Raw genomic sequence first — 25181 nt, 5'->3', positions numbered from 1 at the left:
TCCTTGGCATTCCTTGACTTACAGCTGCATAACTCCAATCTCTGTCTCCACTGTCACCTGGCTGTCTTCTCTCCTGTGTGTATCTACAGGTATTCTCCTCTCCTACAAGGACACCAGTCATACTGAGTTAAGGGGCTACTCTACTCCAGTATGTCCTCATCTTAACTACTTCAATCATATGATTTTTAAGTAAGGTCACATTCTGAGGTATTCAACATATGTATTTGGAGGACACAGTACAATCTGTGAATTGGCCCTTTATGGAAGAAAAAATCTGCCAACTTCTAATTTGGAAGAATAAAAATTGAGATGAGGTAGGTCCAGAAACGCCACTAAGGAGTGAAAAATTCAAAATAGGAGAGCAGAATTTTGCTTTAAATATACTAATTGTATAAAGCAAAAGTAAGAGACCTGTAAAAATGTCTGGCAGAAAGCAATACAGGAAGATCAGGAATATGGATTGACTTAAAGATGGAAGAATCAGAAATGACCTGAAAACAGAGGACCCGTTTCAAAGTAAATGTTTTGAACCACAGGCCAAACAAGTTCACTGATTTTTAGAGAATGTAATTACTAGATAACAATATTATTAGAGGATATCACATTTATGGAACATCAGACAGTAAGGTAGGAAATAATGTAATTTACAATTATGTAAACTAAAAAGGAAGCATCTCAACACTGAAAAATACAACACAAAGGCTGAAGAGGCCTGAAAACAGTGGATTTGGTTAGAATGAGACCACAGTCAAAGAAACAACTTCTATGGAGAATCTGAGGGAAACTAGGTCAAGAGCGAGATGGTAATACTTAAAACTAATGACAACAGATAAGAAGGCATCTTAGATATTCCATCACCAGGGGCTCTCAAATGAATGCCAACTACCACTGGACCTCAGTCTAGAATTACCAGAACAGAAAAGCTACCCAGCTGAGCTCAGTAAACCCATAGAACTGGGAAAAATAATATCATTTTAAGACACTATATTTTGAGGTGGTTTGTAAAGCAGCAATATCCAGTCAGAACAGAATATAAGTTTGAGAAACCCAAGAATATAAGACAAATATTTTTAAAACTGGGAAGACTTGTATACAAGTGGGCAGGAAAAAAAGAAAAACTGCATAAATCTATAGAGTAAAATTACAATGTGAAAACAGAAAAGCTAAAAATGTTAAAGATGAAGGAGTTGAGTCACATGAGAAATGAGAGGAAATTTTTAGACTAGAAACACAGTCACTCTGTCATAGAAGGGTACGGCAGAAAGCTTTCCACCTACTTCATCACTTTCATCTACTTCAATTCCACCATCTTTGTCATCATCCATTTGTTTATGTATTGTTTGAAGAGCTTCCAGACTAAATCTATCTTCTTCTGTGAAGCATGGTGGAGTCAGTGACATACAGGGATCTGAAATAGAACAAAGGACAATTACTAATGTGCCACACCAAAACACAGGCTATAGTTCTGGAAAAAAAGAAAAATTTTTTAAACTTCATAGGAAGTCAGACTAAGAACCTTTAAAAATGTCACAGTATTCTTCACATAAAAAAATATAATATGTGAACACATCTCACCAAAATTTAACAATCCAATTGCATTAATATTAGGCAACTAATATTAGTCTGGCCTCTCACCATTTTCTTCTTTTTCTGAACTTCAAATTAGTTATCAGTGTAATAAAAATTATACCAGTACAAAATTCAAATTGTCTAAAGTCTTCTATAACTATCTCTTCTCATCCATTATATTCACTAATTATTCATACCCCCCCACACAAAAAAAAAAAAAATAAAACCACACAGATCTCCTCACACTTAATAAAAGAGAGAGAATACAAGGTGCTATTTTTGTGTACCAGTTTAACTGAAATATAAGTCCTAGGAAAGAAATGATTACAAAACAAAAAAGAAATGTAGAACATTCACAAGACTTTTTTTTCATTTTTCTATTTAAGATACTCCAATGACTTTCTACAAATATATATAACCTCTTAGGTTAAATAAGAAAAAAGAAAGAAAATGACTGAATTATTTAAATCGTGCTCATGTTTTCATTAATATGCATTTATTTGTTAAACCTCTTCCTATGAAATATGTGTGAATCCTCATATTCAAGTTGTCAAAAACTAACAAGTTAGGGATCATATAAGGTTTTTCAAAGGCTTAAAATCAGAGTGATGAAAAGTCCTTCTGTTGATACAACAGTAATAAATATACCAAAACAAGGATTGCCGAACTTCACTCAGACCTTACACAGCAGACTGGTGGACTGACAAATTCTAGCAACTTTCCACTACTATTCTATTACATCATTAAAATAACATCATTTTAAAATGTCATCAAAACCATATGTATTTCCAGAAACAGTACTGGGCTTAAAGTTTAATGTGGTTAACATAAAGAAGATTGTCACAGCCTGGTTAATTTCCTCATCAACAATTTAAAACCTATTATATCATTCTGTCCTTGTTATGAATTGCCACCAGTTAAATGGCCAAATCAGTTGTCATTTGGTCTTACTTACCTCATCTCTAAAATAAAGCAAGCAGATCAGATGCTATTAAAGTCTACTGCAGTGATGACAGCCTAAGAATATCTAATTTGAAATTTAGAAAAAGAAGAAAATGGTGAGAGGCCAGCCCTTGAGACACACAAATAATTTTATTATCTAAAAGACTATTCAAGGACTAAATTGAATAGAAGTGGTGAGAGAGGGCATCCTTGTCTTGTTCCAGATTTTAGAGGGAATGCCTTCAGTTTTTCTCCATTTAGAATGATGCTAGCCTGAGGCTTAGCATATATAGTTTTTACAATGTTGAGGTAAGTTCCTGTTATCCCTAGTTTTTCTAGTGTTTTGAACATAAAGGGATGCTGTACTGTGTCGAATGCTTTTTCTGCATCTATCGAGATGATCATATGGTTCTTATCTTTAAGTCTATTGATGTGGTGAATAACATTTATTGATTTCCGTATATTGAACCAGCCTTGCATCTCAGGGATGAATCCTACTTGATCATGATGCACAATTTTTTTGATATGCTTTTGTATTCGATTCGCCAGGATTTTATTGAGAATTTTTGCATCTATGTTCATTAGAGATATTGGTCTGTAGTTTTCTTTCTTTGCAGTGTCTTTGTCTGGTTTCGGGATCAGGGTGATGTTGGCCTCATAGAATGAATTTGGAAGAGCTCCTTCTTTTTCTATTTCTTGAAATAGCTTGAAAAGTATTGGTATTAATTCTTCTTTGAAGGTTTTGTAAAACTCCACTGTATACCCATCCGGTCTAGGGCTTTTCTTGGTTGGTAGTCTTTTGATGGCTTCTTCTATTTCTTCCTTTGTTATTTTAAACAAAATAAATTGTGTGTGTCTTCCTGACTCAATCTGGGCAGATCATATGACTTAAGAAATTTATCGATATCTTCACTGTCTTCTATTTTATTAGAATATAGGGTAGACCTTGAAGTACTAGCCAGAGCAATTAGACAGACAAAAGAAATTAAAGGCATAACAATAGGAAAAGAAGAACTTAAAACATCACTATTTTCGGACGACATGATCCTATACCTAGAAGACCCAAAAGGGTCTACAAAGAAACTACTAGAACTAATAAATGAATTCAGCAAAGTGGCAGGATATAAAAATCAACACACATAAATCAAAGGCATTCCTGTATATCAGCAGCAAAACTTCTGAAATGGAAATGAGGAAAACCACCCCATACACAATATCCTCAAAAAAAATAAAATACATGGGAATTAACCTAACAAAAGAGGTGAAAGATTTATACAATGAAAACTACAGAACCCTAAAGAGAGAGATAGAAGAAGATCTTAGAAGATGGAAAAATGTACCCTGTTCATGGATAGGCAGAACCAACATCATCAAAATGGTGATATTACCCAAAGTTCTCTACAGGTTCAACGCAATGCCAATCAAAATCCCAACGGCATTTCTTGTAGAAATAGATAAAGCAATCGTGAAATTCATATGGAAAAACAAAAGACCCAGAATAGCAAAAGCAATTCTAAGCAGGAAGTGTGAATCTGGAGGTATAGTGATACCAGAGTTCAAACTCTACTACAAAGCAATAGTAACAAAAATAGCATGGTACTGGTACCAAAACAGGCAGGTGGACCAATGGTACAGAATAGAGTACACAGAGACCAATCCACAAAATTACAACTTTCTTATATTTGATAAAGGGGCTAAAAGCATGCAATGGAGGAAGGATAGCATCTTCAACAAATGGTGCTGGGAAAACTGGAAATCCATATGCAACAAAATGAAGCTGAACCCCTTTCTCTCGCCATGCACAAAAGTTAATTCAAAATGGATCAAAGAGCTTGATATCAAATCAGAGACTCTGCGCCTGATAGAAGAAAAAGTTGGCTCCAATCTACATACTGTGAGGTCGGGCTCCAAATTCCTTAATAGGACACCCATAGCCCAAGAGTTAAATACAAGAATAAACAAATGGGTCTTACTTAAACTAAAAAGTTTTTTTCTCAGCAAGAGAAACAATAAGAGAGGTAAATAGGGAGCTACATTCTGGGAACAAATTTTTACTCCTCACACTTCAGATAGAGCCCTAATATCCAGAATATACAAAGAACTCAAAAAATTAAACAATAAGATAACAAATAACCCAATCAACAAATGGGCCAAGGACCTGAACAGACACTTCTCAGAGGAGGACATACAATCAATCAACAAGTACATGAAAAAATGCTCACCATCTCTAGCAGTCAGAGAAATGCAAATCAAAACCACCCTAAGATACCATCTCACTCCAGTAAGATTGGCAGCCATTATGAAGTCAAACAACAACAAGTGCTGGCGAGGATGTGGGGAAAAGGGTACACTTGTACATTGCTGGTGGGACTGCAAATTGGTGCGGCCAATATGGAAAGCAGTATGGAGATTCTTGGGAAAGCTGGGAATGGAACCACCATTTGACCCAGCTATCACCCTTCTCGGACTATTCCCTGAGGACCTTAAAAGAGCATACTATAGGGATACTGCCACATCAATGATCATAGCAACACAATTCACAATAGCTAGACTCTGGAATCAACCTAGATGCCCTTCAATAGATGAATGGATAAAAAAATGTGGCATTTATACACAATGGAGTATTATGCAGCAGTAAAAAATGACAAAATCATGGAATTTGCAGGGAAATGGATGGCATTAGAGCAGATTATGCTAAGTGAAGCTAGCCAATCCTTAAAAAACAAATGCCAAATGTCCTCTTTGATATAAGGAGAGCAACTAAGAACAGAGCAGGGAGGAAGAGCATGAGGAAAAGACTAACATTAAACAGAGACGAGTGGTGGGAGGGAAAGGGAGAGAGAAGGGAAACTGTATGGAAATGGAAGGAGACCCTCATTGTTACACAAAATTACATATAAGAAAGGGTGAGAAGGGCTGGGGATGTGGCTCAAGCCATACGCGCTCGCCTCGCATGCGTGCGGCCCGGGTTCGATCCTCAGCACCACATACCAACAAAGATGTTGTGTCCGCCGAGAACTAAAAATAAATATTAAAAATTCTCTCTCTCTCTCTTTCCCCTCTCTCACTCTCTCTTTAAAAAAAAAAAGGTGAGGGAAACAGGAAAAAAAACAAGGGAGAGAATTGAATAACAGCAGATGGGGTAGAGAGGGAAGATGGGAGGGAAGCGGAGGGGGGATAGTAGGGGATAGGAAAGGTAGCAGAATACAACAGTCACTAATATGGCATTATATAAAAATGTGGATGTGTAACCAATGTGATTCTGCAACTTGTATTGGGAGTAAAAATGGGAGTTCATAACCCACTTGAATCAAATGTATGAAAGATGATATGTCATGAGCTATGTAATGTTTTGAACAACCAATAAAAAAATAATAATAATAAAATAAATAAAAGACTATTCAAACCCATTGTGTCTATGTGTTCCAGGTAATAGTCCAGAAAAAAACATTTTGGCAATTTAACATTTTTATAGTTTAAATTCAAAATCTGATTTTAGTTTCTTCAGTTATGAAGGGGAAGAAAATGGAAGCAAAAAGGAAATTTTATAAAAGTAGACAATGGGCTAGAGATATAATTCAGTGGTAGAGCGCTTGTCTCACACAGGGCTCTAGGTTTGATCCCCAGTACCACAAAAAAAATAAAATTTTATATATATATATATATATATATATATATATATATATATGGAAATGATGCAATTATAAATTATGTGCAGCACATATGTATGCACATACAAACATTTAAAACCTGATTAAGATTTGATAAAACCAGTCAGGTACAGTGCTATGTGCCTATAATCCCAGTGGATCGGGAGGCTGAGGCAGAAGTATCCAGGGTTCAAAGTCAGCCTAAGCAAAAGTGAGACTCTAAGCAACTCAGTGAGACCCTGACTCTAAATAAAATACAAAAAAGAGCTGAGTTCAATGACCCTGAGTTCAATCCCTGGTGCCAAAAAAAAAAAAAAAAAAAAAAAATTGATAAAACCTAAGAATGGTCAATTATGGTCCCTAATTTGCAAAACAACCAGAAGAAACCTGATATGGCTATGAGTTCATATCTATTCATTATCACTTTGATGGATGCAAAGTAAAAGATAAGCGCTCAAGTACTACAAGAATAGTGGAAAGATCTGTATAAAACATAATTGCCTCTATAATATCTCGTATTTACAATTGTATCTTATTTTCTAATAAACATATAAAGTAAATATGTTTATTGCTACTGATTGTAAGGAAAGGGCCAACATCACTCACTCTGATCAAATAAGTTTTGTTGTTAAACTCTGAGTCAATAATGAGGCTGTATAACCTTTAGAAAGCTTTAAGAGAAAATTAAGAGCAACATATAACCTAAAAAAATTCACATAAAAATAAAGTTGGTAATTATTCACTTAAATATTACATAAACACTTATCAACTCATTAAATAAAATACTCCCAAGGCCGACTTTATGATGTAATTTCTCCATAAAATGTTTCATAAATACTGTCTCTTACCAATCACTTCCTTCTCCAAACTATTCCAACCATTCACCCAGCTATACTGAGCAGCTATCGTGTGCCAGACACCAAAAATACCATAATGAAAAAAAAAAGACAAAATACTCATAAAATTTACATTCTACTGAGGAACATGGGCATAACAAGATAAATATTAAAAGATATAAGGATGTTAGTAGTGGTAGAAAGGAGAAAAACAAAGTAGGAAACAGATACTCAAAAAAATTGAATTGTTTTATTTTATCTTCATTTTCAAATCATTCTACCTAAGCCCTCACTTAATGCTATACTTTATTAATCTTTAATTGCTTTACACATCATTTTGTCCATATAACTAAGCTTATGAACAGGGCAGGTACCACGTTCTTCGATTTCTCACATGTTCTTGAAACCCAGGGTTGGTGGGGCATATTTTAGATCTCTGATAAATTCTATTACTTCATATATTAACCCAATCACAAACTTCCAGCTTCTGTACTGTATAAGACAATAATAGGCATTAGGAATTAAAGAGATAATCAAATATCCCACACTGTGAAAAAGCTTTCAGTCTAGCAAGAAAAGACATGTAGACTTCTAGGATACATTGTTAGATACACCTGAGAACACTTATTGCATGTTGCTAAGGTGAATGTATTGTTCAAAAAAGCATGTGTTGTAAACTTAACCCTAAATACATCATTTCAGGGAGGTATGAGCTGTTTAGGTTATGAAGGATCCATCCTCTTGAGTAGATTAAATCTGATTATAAAAGAGCTTGTGGTTATGAGTTTGATCTTTTAGTCTCTCCCTTCAGTTTGCCCTTCTGCCATAGGATAATGCAGTATGAAGGTCCTCCCCAGATGCCTGCTCCCTGATTATAGATTTCCCAGCCTCCAGACCTGTGAGAAAAGAATTTCTATCGTTTAAAATTACCCAGTCTGTGACATTTTATTACAACAGCATGAATCCAGTCAAGAAACAGACTGCTATGGGAACATGAAGAAAAATTACCTAATCCAGAATGGGAAAGAGAAGTCAGTAAAAGTTTTCGTAAGATAAATTTAGAGATTTTTTAAATGACCTGTAGCTAATGACCTTGAGAAGACAAGAAGAACATGCTTGCAAGAACAGCATATCTTCATGAAAAAAAATATATATATAAAACTCAGTGAACTACAAGTGGTTTAATTTGTCTGGAATATAGAAAAATATACATATCAAAAAAGAGAGGTGGGGCAGATAAGTAGGGACTGAAGATATAGCTCAGTGGTCAAGCACTTGCCGCACTTGCCTAGCATATGCAAGACCATGGTTTCCCATGCTCAGCACTGGAACAAAAAAAAAAATGGGTAGAATATCGGTAAAAGGCTAGTTCTCGATCTGTTTTCTATACTACAGAATATGCAATTTTATCCTAATAACTATGGGAACCCATTAAGAGATTTCAAGGCAGGGACCAACAATCAAATTTATTATAAAAAGATCATTCCAGTAACCATGAGAAGTAGATGGCCTGGAGACACAACTGAAAGAGACAATGGTGAGAAACTGCCACAATCATTTTGGTAGCCTCACCAGTCCATGCCTCCAAGGAAGAGAGAAAGTAGGCAACGAATACTGCTCAAGGGATTGGCTGTATGCCCAAACTGAATCAGCAAAAGGAAAGACAGAAGCTGAAGATCAACAAGACTGGTCCATCTTTCCACAGGGAACTCTATTTCCTTTAAAGTACAATAACTTAAGGCATAGAAATCTAACACAATAGTTGTAAATTGTGATCTCTATTGTCTCTTTTTTAATTATCATCAGCTGTTTCCCTTCTTGGTTAATTCAGTAAAAGTGGTTCTTTTAGCTCAACTTAGCTGGCCTACCTTTCTTTTAAAATATGCATCCTGTAAGAAAAGATTCATGCCTACACTGAATCCATTATAATTGTTTCAAAGACAACTGCTAAAACAAAAAAAAATGTTCTCCTTTGCCAATATTTCATAAACACTTCACTTAGCTATCCAAAATGTGCTATTACACATCATGTACTCCATACCTACTGCATGTTTCTCATTTAAACAGAATTCACTCATTTAAACATGATCTGAAGTGCCTGTAATATGCCAAGCTAATGCTTGGTGCTGGGCACAACAACTAAGATTTTCTCCCCTTTTACTGGGTTATAAGTATTATCTGATGAGCACTCTTTTCTTTACTCTAGATTGATAGCAGCACTTTGTACTGAGGAAAAGAAATCATCTGCAACAGAATGGCACATAGCCAAAGTCTGCTACCAGCAACATTACTAAATTCCACCTCATTTTTGTATATTCAAAAGCCTAACAAACTCTCAATCTAACTCTGAAGAAATAAAGTTAAATAAATTAAAATGATTTTACCTAATAAGTAATATCAACTACATTCTAGAAACCAATGCTATTTTATGCACATAATTTAATCCCTACAACCTTAAGGAAGGCACGTTTTCTCTCCATTTTTCAGATGAAGAAATGAGACTCATGAGTAACCTGCTTACAATCACATCCATAGAGATGACAGTAGGATTCTAACCAACTCTTTAAGACACCAAATCTATGCTTATGTGTCAGTGGCAACAAGAATCATAAATGTATCCCATGGAAGGAGATCACTAGATACTCTGAATAACATTCACAATCTAGAATTCATACCTGTACTTTCTACCTCTTTTCCTTTTGAAAACGTATCTCCACTTCAATTCACACTTCCCCTGAACATTCTGATACACACATTACATTATATCATAATTTTACCTTAATTTTTACTGTTAACATGCAATGCATTAATTTTTTTATTCTCAATGTTCATCACAATGACATGTTTGTTGAATGGTTCAAATACATATAAATACTAGAAGCAAATAAATTAATTCCTAACTACAAGTCATTTGCTTACCAAATATATATTACAATCTAGGTTAGAAGCTAAGTATACAAAAGGCAAAAATAAACAAATAAATAAAGCTAACTCTGGCAGATGCAATAGCAATGTAATAAACATACAAGGATAACAAAACAAAGGAAGACATGATTACATGCACAGTAAGAAAAATCAGGAAGAAAATGCCCTTTACATTGGTGTTTAAAAGATGAACAAGTCTTCTTTGGGAAGATGTATAGGGAAGACCATAAGCTTCTACTAGGTTAATAATGGCTACCAACTATGGACCATCTATTATATATCATGATAATACAGCTATAGTTTAGATCTGAAAATGGCCCCGAAAAACTCATGTATTGAATGCTTGGTCCCCAATTCATCAATCTCCAGAGGTGGAGATTTTTGGAAAAAGATTGGATCATGAGGGCTTTAATCTCATTGGAGATTAATCTATTTGGTGGGCTAATAATCTGAATGGATTATTGTGAGGCAGTAGAAAACTGTAGGGAGTTGGAGCATGACTGGAGAAGGAGATAACTGAGGGCATGCCCTTGGGGTCTATATCTTCTCCCTGGCCCCTTCCCCTGTCTCTCTGCTTCTTGGCTGCCATGACTGAATAGCTTTCCTCTGCCATACCCTATCACTATGATGTTTGAGCTTTGGAGCCAGAAACTTCTGAAACAGACAAAAAAAATCTCTCCTAAATTGCTTTCCTCAAGTACTTGTCACAGCAATGAAAAGCTAACACACATTTATATAAAAAATTAAATATTATACATTTCATGTTTCCTAAAAAATATTCATTATTCCCATTTAGTTAGATAATTAAGAGAAACAACAAGGAAGGCTAGATTAAGGAGGAATCTACAGAATATTCTAAAGTAACAATAAAGGGAAAAATATTAATAGGTTACTCACTGACTGAATACGCCTACTTGCAGTTTACTCTGCCTTAAAAAAAAAAAAGAAAGAAAGAAAGAAAAAGAAAAAGAACTTTTTCTCCCAAATATATCCATGGTTAATTACCTACTTTCATTCCAATTCAAATGTTCCTCAGAGACCGCCTTATTTCCCTACCTAAAAGAGCCTTCCCCTTTACTCTCTGCTTGCTTTCTATTCCTCAAATAACTTTAACATGGTACATAACATTGTTTATTTCTTGATGTGCTTACTAACTCTCACACCACAATGCAAGCATGCAATCACAGGCTTTGTTTTGACCATTCCTCTTTCCCCAGTGCCTAGAGCAGTATCTGGCACACAGTAAGTACTCAAAAAATATTTGTTTACTGAATTACTTACCTAATTGGTTTTTAAATGTAAATATTTGAAAAGGCTTTCAAGAAATTACTTGGCTAATTAGAAAACTAAAATGTAGAAACTGACAATAAAAATCCTTACCTCTTTACAATGCTAAAGTTAAATCTAATTAATTAGTAGAAATTTAGTAACATTACCCTTCTGCTTCAACTATTTGATGTTCCCCTCTAATGTATAAGATCTATTCATTTTTAAATATTATTGTTTAAAAACTTATTGACTGAAATATTCAGCACACTCTGCAAATATAAACATAAACTTTAAAAATAGTCATCGTCAAGGCTCTTAAACTCTAGTAATGAAGTTCTAATAATGAAACTCCACAAGGTCAATAACTATGCCTGTTTTACTGATTATATATTCTATGTGATATCACTACACATACATTATTATTAACATATGTATTATATATTACCTTATATCTAATAAATACTTAGCCTGATTTTTACATGTAAGCAATTCATATCTCATGGCCTTATGAAAGAGCAACTGGATTTTAGTAAGTACACTAAAAACAAACTCAAATAGGAGGGATCAGTGGTAGAGTGTTTGCCTAGCATGCCATGAGGTCGTAGGTTCAATCCCTAGCACCACAATCAAACAGGTAATAAGATGAGCTCTGGAACCCACAAATAGTACCATTTGGCTTATAGTCTGATTTTCAACTAGGAATGTTCCAACCTCCTCCTTCCTTCTTCCCCATCTCAACTGCTACTGGCAGACAGTGGACAAGGAGTGCGGCAAGGATGTTAAGTAACTACAACACACAGGCCAGTCTCACACAACAAAGAATTGTCCTCTGCTGTGCCAACAGCACTCCCCAAGGAAAGAAAGAAAACACTAGTAAGTGTGTACACTGTAGTAATAGGATGTGCATCTGTAAAGATAATCAGGCTATCAGTAAAACACAACGAACATCAGTAAGAGGATTCTAAAAGTCATCAATGAATGGTTAAGTAGGTGTTACGGTTTGGATGTGAGGTGCCCCCTAAAAGCTCATGTGTAAGACAATGCAAGGTTTAGAGGAGAAATTATTGGGTTATGAGAGCCTTAACCCAATCAGAGAATTAATCACATGATGGGATTGAGTGGTAATTGAAGGCAGGTGTGGGTGGAAGAAGTAGGGCACAGGGGACATGGTTTGTGGTATACATTTGTATTTGGCAAGTGGAGATCTGTCTGTCTCTCTACCATGTGAACTGCTTCCCTCTACCATACTCTTCCACCATGATGTTCTGCCTCATTTGGAGTCCCAAGAAATGGAGCCAGCTGTCTATGGACTGAGACCCTTGAAACCATGAGCCCCCAAATAAACTTTTCCTTTTATACAATTGTGCTGGTTGGGTCCTTTAGTCACAGTGTCAAAAAAAAAAAAAAAGTGTTTGTTCATGTCCTTGGCCCATTTGTTGATTGGGTTATTTGTTTTCTTATTGTCTAATTTTTTGAGTTCTTTGTATACTCTGGATATTAGGGCTCTATCTGAAGTGTGAGGAGTAAAAATTTGTTCCCAGGATGTAGGCTCCCTACATAACCCACTTGATTCTAATGTATGAAATATGATTTGTCAAGAGCTTTGTAATGTTGTGAACAACCAATAAAAAAAATGGAAAAAAAAAAGCTGACTTAAAAAACAGGAATGACCCATAATAAAAGATGTCACAAAAAAGTTTAAAGTCACAACTTATATTTTGTGTGTGCAAATGGTTTAGTATGTATTGTTTTTACTTATGTTTTACAAATTTTGTTATAATTATTGAAATTATACTGATACATCTTTATCACCCACAAGCTTCACTTTACATTAAGAATCATTCTTAATATTATATATTTTATGAGTTTAGGCAAATTTATAATAATATGTATCTACCCTTTATAGCAACATACACATCAGTTTTACCCACCAAATCCTCTGGGGTCCACTTATTCTCCCCTTGCTCTCCACTAAGCTCTGGCACTTGGTATTCTTTTATCTTTCCCTTGCCTCCTTAGCTATGACTTCTCCAGGATATTTGAATTGTCGTATGGAGTCTTTTCATTTTGGCTTCTTTCAATTCACAAAAGACATCAACATTCCTCCACATTTTTTCATGGCTTGACAGCTTATTTCTTTTTACACTAAATAATATTTCATTGTCTGAATATACAAGAGTTCATTTCTACATTCACCTACTGAAGGACATCTTGGTTGCTTCTGAGTTTTGCAATTAAAATAAACCTGGTATACACATCTATGTGCAGGTTTTGTGTGAATACAATTTTCCAGCTCCTCTGCATAAATACCCAAAAAAGTTAATAGCTGGATTGTATGAGTAGGCTATGTTCAGTTCTACAAGAAACTGTAACTGTCTTTTAAAGTAGCTGTATCATTTTGTATTCCAGCCAGCAACAAATAAGTTTCCATTGCTCCACAGCCGCTCCAGTATTTGGTATTATCAGTGTTCTGAATTTTAGCCATACTAATAGGTGTATGTATCTCATTTTTTAGTTTATATTTCCCTGATGATATATGATGTGCAGCATTTCCTCATATAATTATTTGCTATTAGCATATCTCTTTTGGTAAGATGTGTCAATTTTAATTTAATTTGGAGATATATGTTTGCTATCAAATAATGTCTATTACAATAGTCAAGCAGGAAATTATAAAATACAAATTACAGCGATGGCAGTAAGAACAAAAAGAAAATGTAACAGTAAAATAACTGAATGTAGTGACAGAAAGGAAACTGACATTTCAGGCCTAAAAGCCATCTAAGTAAAAGAAAGGCATATTTCTCTTCTATTTGATGGAGCCAATCCAAACAACACAAGAGTTGCAAAATACATCAAATGTAATTCCATGAAGCCTCCACTATAGGAATAAATATGCCATATTTTCTATTTTGTCTTCTTAATATATGTAGGGAATACAGTTTAGAAACCTAAAAATAACTCTACCAAAAAGAAAAAAAAAAGTGAAGCTGAAAAAAGTAAACGTAGTCCCTAGAGCTAATTTCTCTCCTATAATTTTATTTAAGTTGGTATGTTTCATGCAGAAAAAAAAACTAAGAAGTGGAGCCAGGTGACCCTTAGGCACAAACCAATAACTGTGGCCCATTACTGCATACAAATCATCTGCTGCCAAGAACTTGGCTTACTGTCTTGGCAACTACTTACAAATCTCATGATTCAGATTATTTTAATTACTACCACTGAAAGAAATTTTTTAAAGAAATAGTTTGTATTCTCAGCAAGACCCTGTTCCTAAATAAATATTTTAAATAAGGGCTGGGGATGTGGCTCAGTGATTAAGCATTCCTGGTTTCAATACCCAGTACCCACCCACAACAACAACAACAACAAAGTCTGTATTTATTACTACCACTTTAAGCATTTATCAAATCAAATATTCAATCTGAATACTTTTAAAGCAAATGTTCTCTTCAGGGACAATTATTAAGTGTCATTTTTCAATATACCAAACACCTGATTCAAAGTCAAAAGAGTGTGAATGATATCTTACTTCTCTTTGAAATACCCTTCTTAGGGCATAGTGTGTCTAATATCCCCATTACTCTCTTACTACATGAGAGTTATCTATCATACTACAAATTCCTAGCAAATAGTAGAATTAATAGATATTTTTCAAAAAATAAATAAAGGCTGCTGCATACTATTTTTTAGAAAGAAGCAAATTTCAATCTATTAGTCTATTATCTGGCATATGATAAGCATCCAAAGTATACTAGCATTTAGCCAACTGTGGTAGCACATGCCTATTATCCCAGTAACTCAGGAGCCTGAGAAAGAAGGATTGAAAGTTTGAGGTTGGCCTTATCAATTTAGCAAGGCCCTAAAGCAACTTAGTAGGACCATGTCTCAAAAAATAAAAAGACTGGAGATGGCTTCGTGGTACAGTTCCCTGGGTAATATCCCCAGTACCCCCCCCCCAAAAAAAAAATAAAAAATAAATCTGCTAGCATTTATTGAAAGCATATTACATGCCAGAACAACAAATAAGAAAAGGAAAGTTGTAAATGGTTAAGTGCATCCGATGCTACACCAGGACGCTACAAAAAAACACAGAGGACTCCAGAATCTCTAACATGTACTCAGACTTCTGAAAAGTTCAACAATTGAAGGAGACAAATCTTACCAATGGAGGACTAATAATCCACTGCAGATGCATTAACTTATAAGTTTAAAAAAAAACAGAAAATTAATGGCTCTTTGCTGAAAACCTCTTCTCACTGATTACTGCTTCTTGGAACTCAGAATCTCTACAATCACTATGTATAAAATGTGCCTGTTAATTAACCTGAACCCCAGCAAAAAGAAAGAAGTTTCCTATTGTCAAAAATTAAAAAAAAAAAGAAAATCCCCTAAAAATTGTTAAATTCAATTGCTGTATCTCCCTACTGCTTTTAAATAGAGTTATCTTGGATAGACTCTGTTTCTTAGGTTCCTTCCCCCTTTCCAGAGGCATTTTAAATTTTACCATTTCTGATCTCCTGATTATTTATTTCACTTCCATTTATTCCCCTAACTGCCCACCACCATCACAAAGCAACTTAAGTTCCTGCTAATCTTTTTAGAGCCTATGTAGAGGTAGAGGTCAGAAGAAATGCATCTGCATCAAACCTATCTAATATACTCATTTCCCAAAGCTCTCTTCTATCAAAAAAAAAATGTATCTATGCTTATACTAATGGCTAACTACATGTTCCTTCAGTGTTTGTAAATAAAGGAGCAAGAAGCTTTACAACTCTATTTGTCTATATGTGCACTGAAAGCTACCTAGATTTTCCATTTTTCTATAATGCCATACACTCCTAGAAAGCAAAAATACATTTGTCTATAGTACTGTAGCATCTGTCGTGGGAAAACAATGTTGATGAGGTGCATGCATATCCTTATTTATTGAATCCTGATTTCCCAGGATACTATAAAAATTTTAACCAAAAACATTTTAAGCAAAAGAGGGCTTGGGTACAAACACACAGAATCATAGAATTAAATTCAAAACTTCTCTCCAAAAATCAGAAAAATCTCATTGACTGAAAGCAACATAACCAAAATAGCTGGGCATTAGGATCACAGTAAGTATGGGCTCCTTCAAGACCATATCTCAGGCCATGAACATTTTGATTAACAATGTTATATACGGTGTAGAACTTTAAATATTTTTATTTATTTTGTGTTGTTTGAGAGGTAAGGATAATTCACAGCTACAACACCACTGTGAATTAACTCAGTGCCAATAAATTCTACATTTAAAAATGGTTAAAATGGTGAATTTTATTTTATACATATTTTACCTCAATAGTAATTTTTAAGATCTGCAACCAAAATACAAGCCACAGTGAACAAAGACCATTAATACTAGCCTACCAATATCACCACTAGAGAAATAAAGAGAACACTGTTGTTACCGCCAAGCACAGATTCAAGAGCAAAACATTTACTTCTCTTAGTATGCAAATTTAACTTCAGGTAAAATAAAATTAGCACCAGAACTTTACAGAAGGTGAAGGTTGGACACTCTAAGGTGAAAAAGAAACATTCAATCCACTCTCACCCTGCCACTTATTTTATATCTTCAGGAAAGTTATCTAACCTCTTTGCCTTAATTTCCTCAAGTGCAGAATGACAATAACAGCAACCTTCCAAGGCAGCTGTTAGAATTAAAATAGATATAAAATACACTTAACAGTGTGTGGTACATATTTGGAATTCGATAAACAACACTCAAGAGCTGGGACTGTAACTCAGTAGTAGAGGGATGGCCTATCCCAGGGAAGACCATGGGCTCCACCCTGGCATGGAAAAAACAAACAGTACTCAAAAGGTATTACTACCATCTAGAAAGACAAGGTATTGCAGTGAGTAGCTCATAAATGGCACCATGCTAAATCTCCTGAAACCGGTCTAGTCTTTCTGTTATACTGCCATTACAATTACCAATTTTTTTTTCCTGTGCAGAGGATCAAACCCAGAGTCACACATGCAGGCAAGTGCTCCACCACTAAGCTATATCCCCAGCCCAAATTTTCTTAAGTAGACTTGATTCTAAATACCTTCCAGCTCATTTCAAACCCAAATATACCCTAAACTACTACAAAGAGAGAAGATACAGAGAGAATACAGTATTTATTATGTGATTTTTAACTGGGAGTTGACTTGACCATCTAATTCAAATATTCTCAATAACACTGCCAGTATCATACTTCTCATGATGAATAAAGCAAGATTTTTAAAGTAATTTCCCCAAGGTCAAACAGCTAGTTAACTTGTTTTGTTGCTATTTAACCCACATCTGTCCAAATTCAAAGAACTTTATCTTTCCTTATATCCCACAACCAATCAAAAGAAAAAAGCTTCTCAATTTAAAAATCTCAAAAGGAATATTCTCGAAGCAAATTCTAAAACAGGGATTCTAAACACACACTCATTGAAAGTATCACTTAATAGAAACAAAAAAAAATACAGTGCTTATCTAGATAAAAGTATCACTATGTGCTCTTTAGATTTTTGCTTGTTCAAGTGATTATTTTAGGAAGTTCTTACATTTTGAAATGAAAACAAATCCAAATTTCCAACCCAGAAACAGTCCAATACAGCACTAATTTGGTCTCAGCAATAAAAATGGGTGGCCATTCCTCTTAGTGTTCCATACAGAAGCTACAGTACCATCATAATCAAAGAGGAAAGGGTCAGCCATACTTACAATGTGCTATTGGCTAGACACTTGGTGTTTACAATGATATTTGTAAATCACATACTTCCAAGTTGGAAATGCTTATATAATGTATATTTTAAAAACCAATCAATCCCTTTTCTCATGAAAAAGACCTCAAAAAACAGCCACTGTTTTTGTTTTGTCCTGTCGTAATGGGAGAGGAAAGTCTCACAAGACCCTCCACACTGAAGGTTGGCAAATTAAGCTTCCAACATACAGGACTCTAAAGTAACATATAGTTACAAAGTTTATTGAAATCCTTATTGATAATTAAAAGCACCAAAGTAGAAATATTATGATGGTATGTGTGAATTTTAAAAATGCATTCCTAGGATTTTTCTTAAATTGCCTCTTTAAGACATCCAATAGCAACAGAAAGAAATGGAAGACGTCCATATAGTTAGCAGCCTGAACATCGTATCAGTCAAAGCATCTGTTTAATAGTTTATGAGAGAATTCACACCTAACTCTTAAGATTAACTTCATTCTCCAAAGCAATTTTTTCTACTTACACTTTTTCACATAATTTTTATAGAATATAATTCTAGCATCCATTTTTGTTCTAAAATAGTAGGTAGACGTTTTATGAGATTGCTCATATATAGTAAACCTTATTCATAACCAGCGTGTAAACTAACATTTTTCTCTGAAAGTGTTGATTTCAACTCTCATGGTAATGATTTAGGGGTGGTAGTGCTCTGACTCATGCTATCACAAGTTTTATGAAAAATAACACTAAAGGTTATAAAATGATTTAATCAATATATAGGCATATAATATTGCCCTTCGTATTCAAATTCTCCTTAAGAAGGTACATATTATTCCAACAACTCAGACACTGTCCAAAACTCAGGATGTTAATGTATAACCCAAAAGAATTACCCCAAAGAATGTATAATGTTTTCTGAGTATTCTTAGTAAAAGCATAATTTCTTCCATTTAGGATATAAGCTTTGGAGACTGCTCAGGTAATCAGTCTGCAGAATATCATTTCTAGTCCAAAGAGGAATTAGGTTCTAGTTTTTTAAAAAAAGTTCACATTGTCTATAAAGTATAATATAAATTCTATTTCTTCAGTCCTCAATATTTTTTGAATTTACTAAAGCCTTAAATATTTAACTGTGCTGTAAAAACTAACAATGTTAGTTTCTAGAGAAACAATTTTAAAGACACAAAACTGACATAAATTCATTTATACACACACGTGCACCCATACACAGCCAAATTGAAACAACTACTTGATACAGTAAACTTTTATGTATACATTTTCTAAAATATTGTTTTCTCAATATAAACTAAAACCAATGCAAATTATTGATTGATGTATTTTGTTCAGCATTACATTTCCATCGCCTATAATACCACCTAGAAAATAGCAAGCACTAAACAAGCATTTACTGAATTAATGAATCAATATAAAAATTTAATATGTGCTCATAGATCTAGGTTTTATATTTATATTTGGCTGGATTAACTGTACTAGAAATACTATTTTATATGTAACAATCAATAAAACATAACCAAACCATAGACTATGACAAAGTACCAAACACTTCAACTGACAGCAACCCCAACCTTACAATTTTCCTCAGGCCAGAAACTATGAAGTCACTCCTCACAGACAATCCCTTCCAACATTAGGAAATCTGTAGGCTCTACTCTGCCCTTTCTGCCACCATCATCACTCACACATATTACTGTTCTTCAGCCTTTGCAGTCCTCCTGCCCTCCTTACACAGATGCACTCATATAGTCACTTCCCTACAAACACCCTCAACTTCCTTGTCCTTCTCTCATTTCATCATACTTAGCAAAGTTATATCCTTGTTCAGTGTAATTCTCCACCAACTCTGCACTTACACCATGCATCTAAACATAATGATCACACTTTCAACTCGTAACCACAGGCCTCAACTGCACCCTTAATGCTACCAGGAAAGCGTATTATAACTCCTGGTTTATTCACACTCCCACTCTATTTCACACCTTCTTGATCCTCAACCCCAAAAGCCTCCTTCTCATCCTTATTGAGAGCATGATATTGTTTCCCACACTTTGCTGAAAGGAAAAGAAAAAGAAATTCAGTGAAGCTAGCTGAAGAGATTATCCTTAAGCTCCCACAATATATCAAACCACATCCCAGGGTCTGCATCTTCATACTTTGTCTCTGTCCTACTGCCACAGATGAATTATCCAAGTTTTTATATAATACAAATTCCTACATTTGTAAACTAAATCTCATCCCATTTATCCCTTCAACAGCATCACTAGAGAAATTTATCCTTAACATATTGCTCTCAATCATTGATATTAGCATACAAACATGCTCTATTTTCTCACTTCTTACCAAAAGGGGGGCTCCTTTATTTATTTGTTTCTTTCTTTCTTTGTTTTTATATTCGGTGCTAAGGATGAAATCCAGTGCCTCATACATGCTAGGCAAGTGCTCTGCTACTGACCTTACAGCTCCAGAGGAAAGACTCTTAATCCCACTTTAATACTGTTCCACTTCTTTGCTCCCGTTGGCAGAAAATATACTGAAACCATTCCTGACAATCTCCCAATTTCTCTCCTCCCTTTCTTTTTTAATATACACTCCCATCAGGTTTTTAGTCAGCACTCCACCCAAACTGCCTTGATCAAAATCACCGGTTACCTCTGCATTACTAAATCTGAGGGCCATCTCATTTCTCATGTTACTTTGCCTATCTATATGATTATTTTCTTCTTTGATTAGTTTCCTGGACAACACAACATCTTTATTCTCCTTCTCAGTCTCCTCTTACAAAAGGCATGAGGAAACGTCTAGAATAATGGTTAAGTTCACTATCTTGTTGACTATCGTGATAGTTTCATAGGTATACACAGTATTTATCAAACTGTGCATTTTAAATATGAACCATTTGTGATATTCCAGTTATGCTTCAATTTTTTTTTTTTAAAAAACTGTCAGTCTTCACATACCATTCCTAGTCTCCAAGACTACTCAGAGATCAGGAAAACAAGATTAAATAGGAAGTTGTTTTAAAACCTTAGAATGAAAAAAGTCCTGACTGAGAACAATTAGTTCCTTTCCCATTCAATTCTCTCACAATAACTTGGATCTACCATTTCAATTAAACAATTACTTCCCTAACAAAAAAGAATCAAATGGGTAGTGTAGAATTTGATATTCTTTTTATCATGTACCCATCATTACAGTATCAGAAATAACCTGTGCTTCTTTGCTTTTCCTCCAAACCTAACATATGAAAATGCCTTTTATATTTCTTAGCACTCTGTAAGCCTCAGCTAAGTTTGGCCTTTACTATCATAAAGAAAATTGTCAGAAATATATGCCACTATCTAATTTATTATCAGTTATGTATCCTATTTTCTCTTTTTATAATTTATGCCCTGTCTCAATTAACATCCACTTGTATCAGCTCTTTCTATAAATACTATTCAGAAATAAGGAAATAAATAAAATAGTACTTAAAGCATATAAGAAATATTTTATTAAAAACCAAGCGTACTTAGTGTAGGGGGGAGGCACACGTTTATACACAAAATTGCTGAGGTAGCAGACTTCATGGAAATCAATCATACAAGGACCCCCCCCCCCTCTGCTTATGCCACAACTCTAAGCACTTAACAGAATTCATAAGAAGTAAGAGACTCATGGAGAAATATGTGAGACAGTGTCAGTTTCTGTTTTGTATATAATATTCAGGCAGTTTCAAAATGGGAATTTGAAGATAAAAAATTACAAGCAGGAAAAAAATGTTGTCTCATTATCTCAAGCAAGAAAGCCTAAACTAAAGGCTGTGCTAACAGAATGAGACAGAAAAAAAATATTTTACTAAGTCATAGAACTCTCTACAGTTTCATGACAATATGCAACCTTCACAATATGAAGATGCCACCAAGCAAGAAAACACCTTATTCATTACAAGTATACAGATAACTACTATTTTATTTTCTAATTTTAGAAAAATACACATCTCGATTTTTCTAAATTTTCAAATGATAAGATACTAAAAACTAATACTCATACTATCATAAACTTTTATTTTGGGCCCCATTAACAAGGAAGACTTTGCTTACAGATAATCTAAGAAACACTTACCATATAACAGATTGGAACACTGAAACAATACCTTTCCAGCTCAGGATGTGAGAAAAGGACAAGATGCAAGGTGGCATCAAATAGGTAGAAGTTGGCCTAGAAGGACATGTTGTCAAAAGACTGACAATTACTGCATTCTTCCTGCCTGCAGAACTCAGAAATTTCTAAGAAATGATTTTGAATTGATTCAGAATGAGGTGAAAGAAGTAATTCATAAAGCAGTGCTGACCATTTTAAGTAATAGTAGCTCTGCTTCCTCAACAGCTGTTACTGAGTCCTATATTGAAAGTCTTACTTCCATTATTATCATAATCCAAGCACAAATTTAGCTTCCAACTAAATAAACAACTTTCTTACTAAACGATATGATTTCTATCCTAAATGTATCTATCCTCTTAGAAAATTAAAAGCAAAGTTCTTTGCAAGAATCAGCAGTCTGAAGATGAATGGAATATGCATCTGTTTTCTAAAACATTTAGTTCTCACTATTTTCTGACAGAAAGTGGAATAAATTAAGATAAGTGTTTGTATACTGTCTGATTATCGCAAGTTCAACTCTAGTTCTATCCTCTCCATTTCTCCACCATTCCTCTGAGAGACAACCTCATGGCCTCTCCCACAGCCTTCCTGAAATGGACTCCCTCCCTGTCTCTAGCACCACCACACTACAAACGCAGCCCCCTTTTTAGGCAACCATCTCTCTTTAGAATATGAATCTAGTCACTTCACTTGAAATCCTTCACCACCTTCCAGTCCCCAAAAGGATAAAATCTAAACTCCACAGCATGAAATACAAGGCACAAGCTGATCCCTGAAATGAATCATTTCATTTCACCAGTGATTCACCCATAAAACTGTACTGACCTTCCTAATAGATGTTCCCTCTTCTCCACTCTTACAGCATTTATACATAACTACTATAGTTGCGAGTAACTCAAATAACTTTTTACCTACCAATCTGCATCCTCCATTAATTGAATTTTTTAAAAACTTACTTAAAATATGCCACATGTATTTTCTACAAAGTTGCACAGACAAGATGTGTAGGATTTTAAAACCATTTCTCAAAGAAATAAGCAAAATTTCACAATGAAGTCTACCAACTCTGTCAGAACTGAGCTCAAATCTCAATTTCATAATTTACTAAGAATGTAATCATCAAACCTCCTAACATCTTTAGATCTTAATCTTCTCAACTGAAAAATTAGAATAAAATATTCACCTTGATGGGTTCCTATGAACAATGAAAATATGTAAGTGTGTGTGTGTGTATATATATATATAAATAACAACAGATAGCTCTAGAAAACCTGTAGAATTGTAATGAAACTAACATTCATAAAAATCCAAAGGACTAACTCTTCTTTATGGCAATCACAAATTACAACTTTGTGTTGAAGACGTATATAATTCATTTTTTAAAAGAAAATGTTTTCATTTTCAGAGGAATAAAATAGACACAGCCTATACAACATCTAAACTAGCAATCTGTCCTTCAACTTTTAAGGCAATAAAATGATAATTAATTTTTCACAAATGCTGACTGACTCCTGATAGAAATCAGTATTTAAACATAAAGAACGCAGCCTCGGTTCCTAGAAACTTTATTCAAGTTATTAACAAATCCAGCATATGATGGCTTTATCTATTTAAAAAAAGGGTACATGTGATCAAAATGACAAGTAAAATTTTTAAGAACTTATTTGAAGTATGTTACACATATTTTCTACAAAGCCACATAGCCAAGAATGTCTGAGATTTCAAAATTGCCACAGCAAACCTTTAAACATGACCCTAGTTATATCATCATTTCATAGACAGCAAACTTCCTGGGAGGAAAAGGATAAAAAAAACAGGAAAGAAAAAAAATTTAACTGAGATCAGAGAACACAACTGTGGTAAGGATTACCAACTGAAATATGTGCTGTTCTTTATAAGAGGGGATGTGCTGGAGGCAAGGAAAGAATGCAGGCTGTGATTTCCTTGCCCTGTACCTCACTTCAGTATATAATATAGTAGAACAGAGCAGGGTGGGAGCAGGTTCTCTGGGGGATAAGAATCCACAAATATAGGGTAACATATTGAATCTTCATAGCTCAAATAATAACAAACTTTTCACCTTTAAGAAACTGAAGGAAACATTAATTTTCCAGAGTATATTTAGACAGGATAAAGAATTAAGTATATAAACTAAAAAGTTTTTTCTCAGAAAGAGAAACAATAAGAGAGGTAAACAGGGAGCCTGCATCATGGGAACAAATTTTTACTCCTCACACTTCAGATAGAGCCCTAATATCCAGAGTATACAAAGAACTCAAAAAATTAAACAATAAGAAAACAAATAACCCAATCAACAAATGGGCCAAGGACCTGAACAGACACTTCTCAGAGGAGGACATACAATCAATCAACAAGTACATGAAAAAATGCTCACCATCTCTAGCAGTCAGGGAAATGCAAATCAAAACCACCCTAAGATACCATCTCACTCCAGTAAGATTGGCAGCCATTATGAAGTCAAACAACAACAAGTGCTGGCGAGGATGTGGGGAAAAGGGTACTCTTGTACATTGCTGGTGGGACTGCAAATTGGTGCGGCCAATATGGAAAGCAGTATGGAGATTCTTGGGAAAGCTGGGAATGGAACCACCATTTGACCCAGCTATTGCCCTTCTCGGACTATTCCCTGAAGACCTTAAAAGAGCGTACTACAGGGATACTGCCACATCAATGTTCATAGCAGCACAATACACAATAGCTAGACTGTGGAACCAACCCCAATGCCCTTCAATAGATGAATGGATAAAAAAAATGTGGCATTTATACACAATGGAGCACTACGCAGCACTAAGAAATGACAAAATCATGGAATTTGCAGGGAAATGGATGGCATTAGAGCAGATTATGCTAAGTGAAGCTAGCCAATCCCTAAAAAACAAATTCCAAATGTCTTCTTTGATATAATGAGAGCAACTAAGAACAGAGCAGGGAGGAAGAGCAGGAGGAAAAGATTAACATTAAACAGAGTCATGAGGTGGGAGGGAAAGGGAGAGAAAAGGGAAATTGCATGGAAATGGAAGGAGACCCTCATTGTTATACAAAATTACATATAAGAGGTTGTGAGGGGAATGGGA

The 25181-nt window shown here is 34.7% G+C and overlaps 1 protein-coding gene across 2 annotated transcripts in view; it reads right to left on the bottom strand.

Annotated features, from left to right (window-relative positions):
* STIM2 (stromal interaction molecule 2) overlaps positions 1–25181 on the bottom strand; it is a 162137-nt gene that overhangs the window by 91117 nt on the left and 45839 nt on the right. For both annotated transcript variants that reach the window (XM_081303153.1, XM_081303154.1), the window contains exon 2: positions 1278–1408. In XM_081303153.1, coding sequence (XP_081159279.1) covers positions 1278–1408 — 131 coding nt within the window. The remainder of the gene's footprint in view (positions 1–1277; positions 1409–25181) is intronic.

This window comes from Spermophilus citellus (assembly GCF_964194105.1).
Source record: "Spermophilus citellus genome assembly, chromosome: 8".
NCBI classification, from domain to species: domain Eukaryota; kingdom Metazoa; phylum Chordata; class Mammalia; order Rodentia; family Sciuridae; genus Spermophilus; species Spermophilus citellus.
The sequence above is the reverse complement of the archived record's forward strand: the minus strand, read 5'-3'. Positions and strand labels throughout refer to the sequence as shown.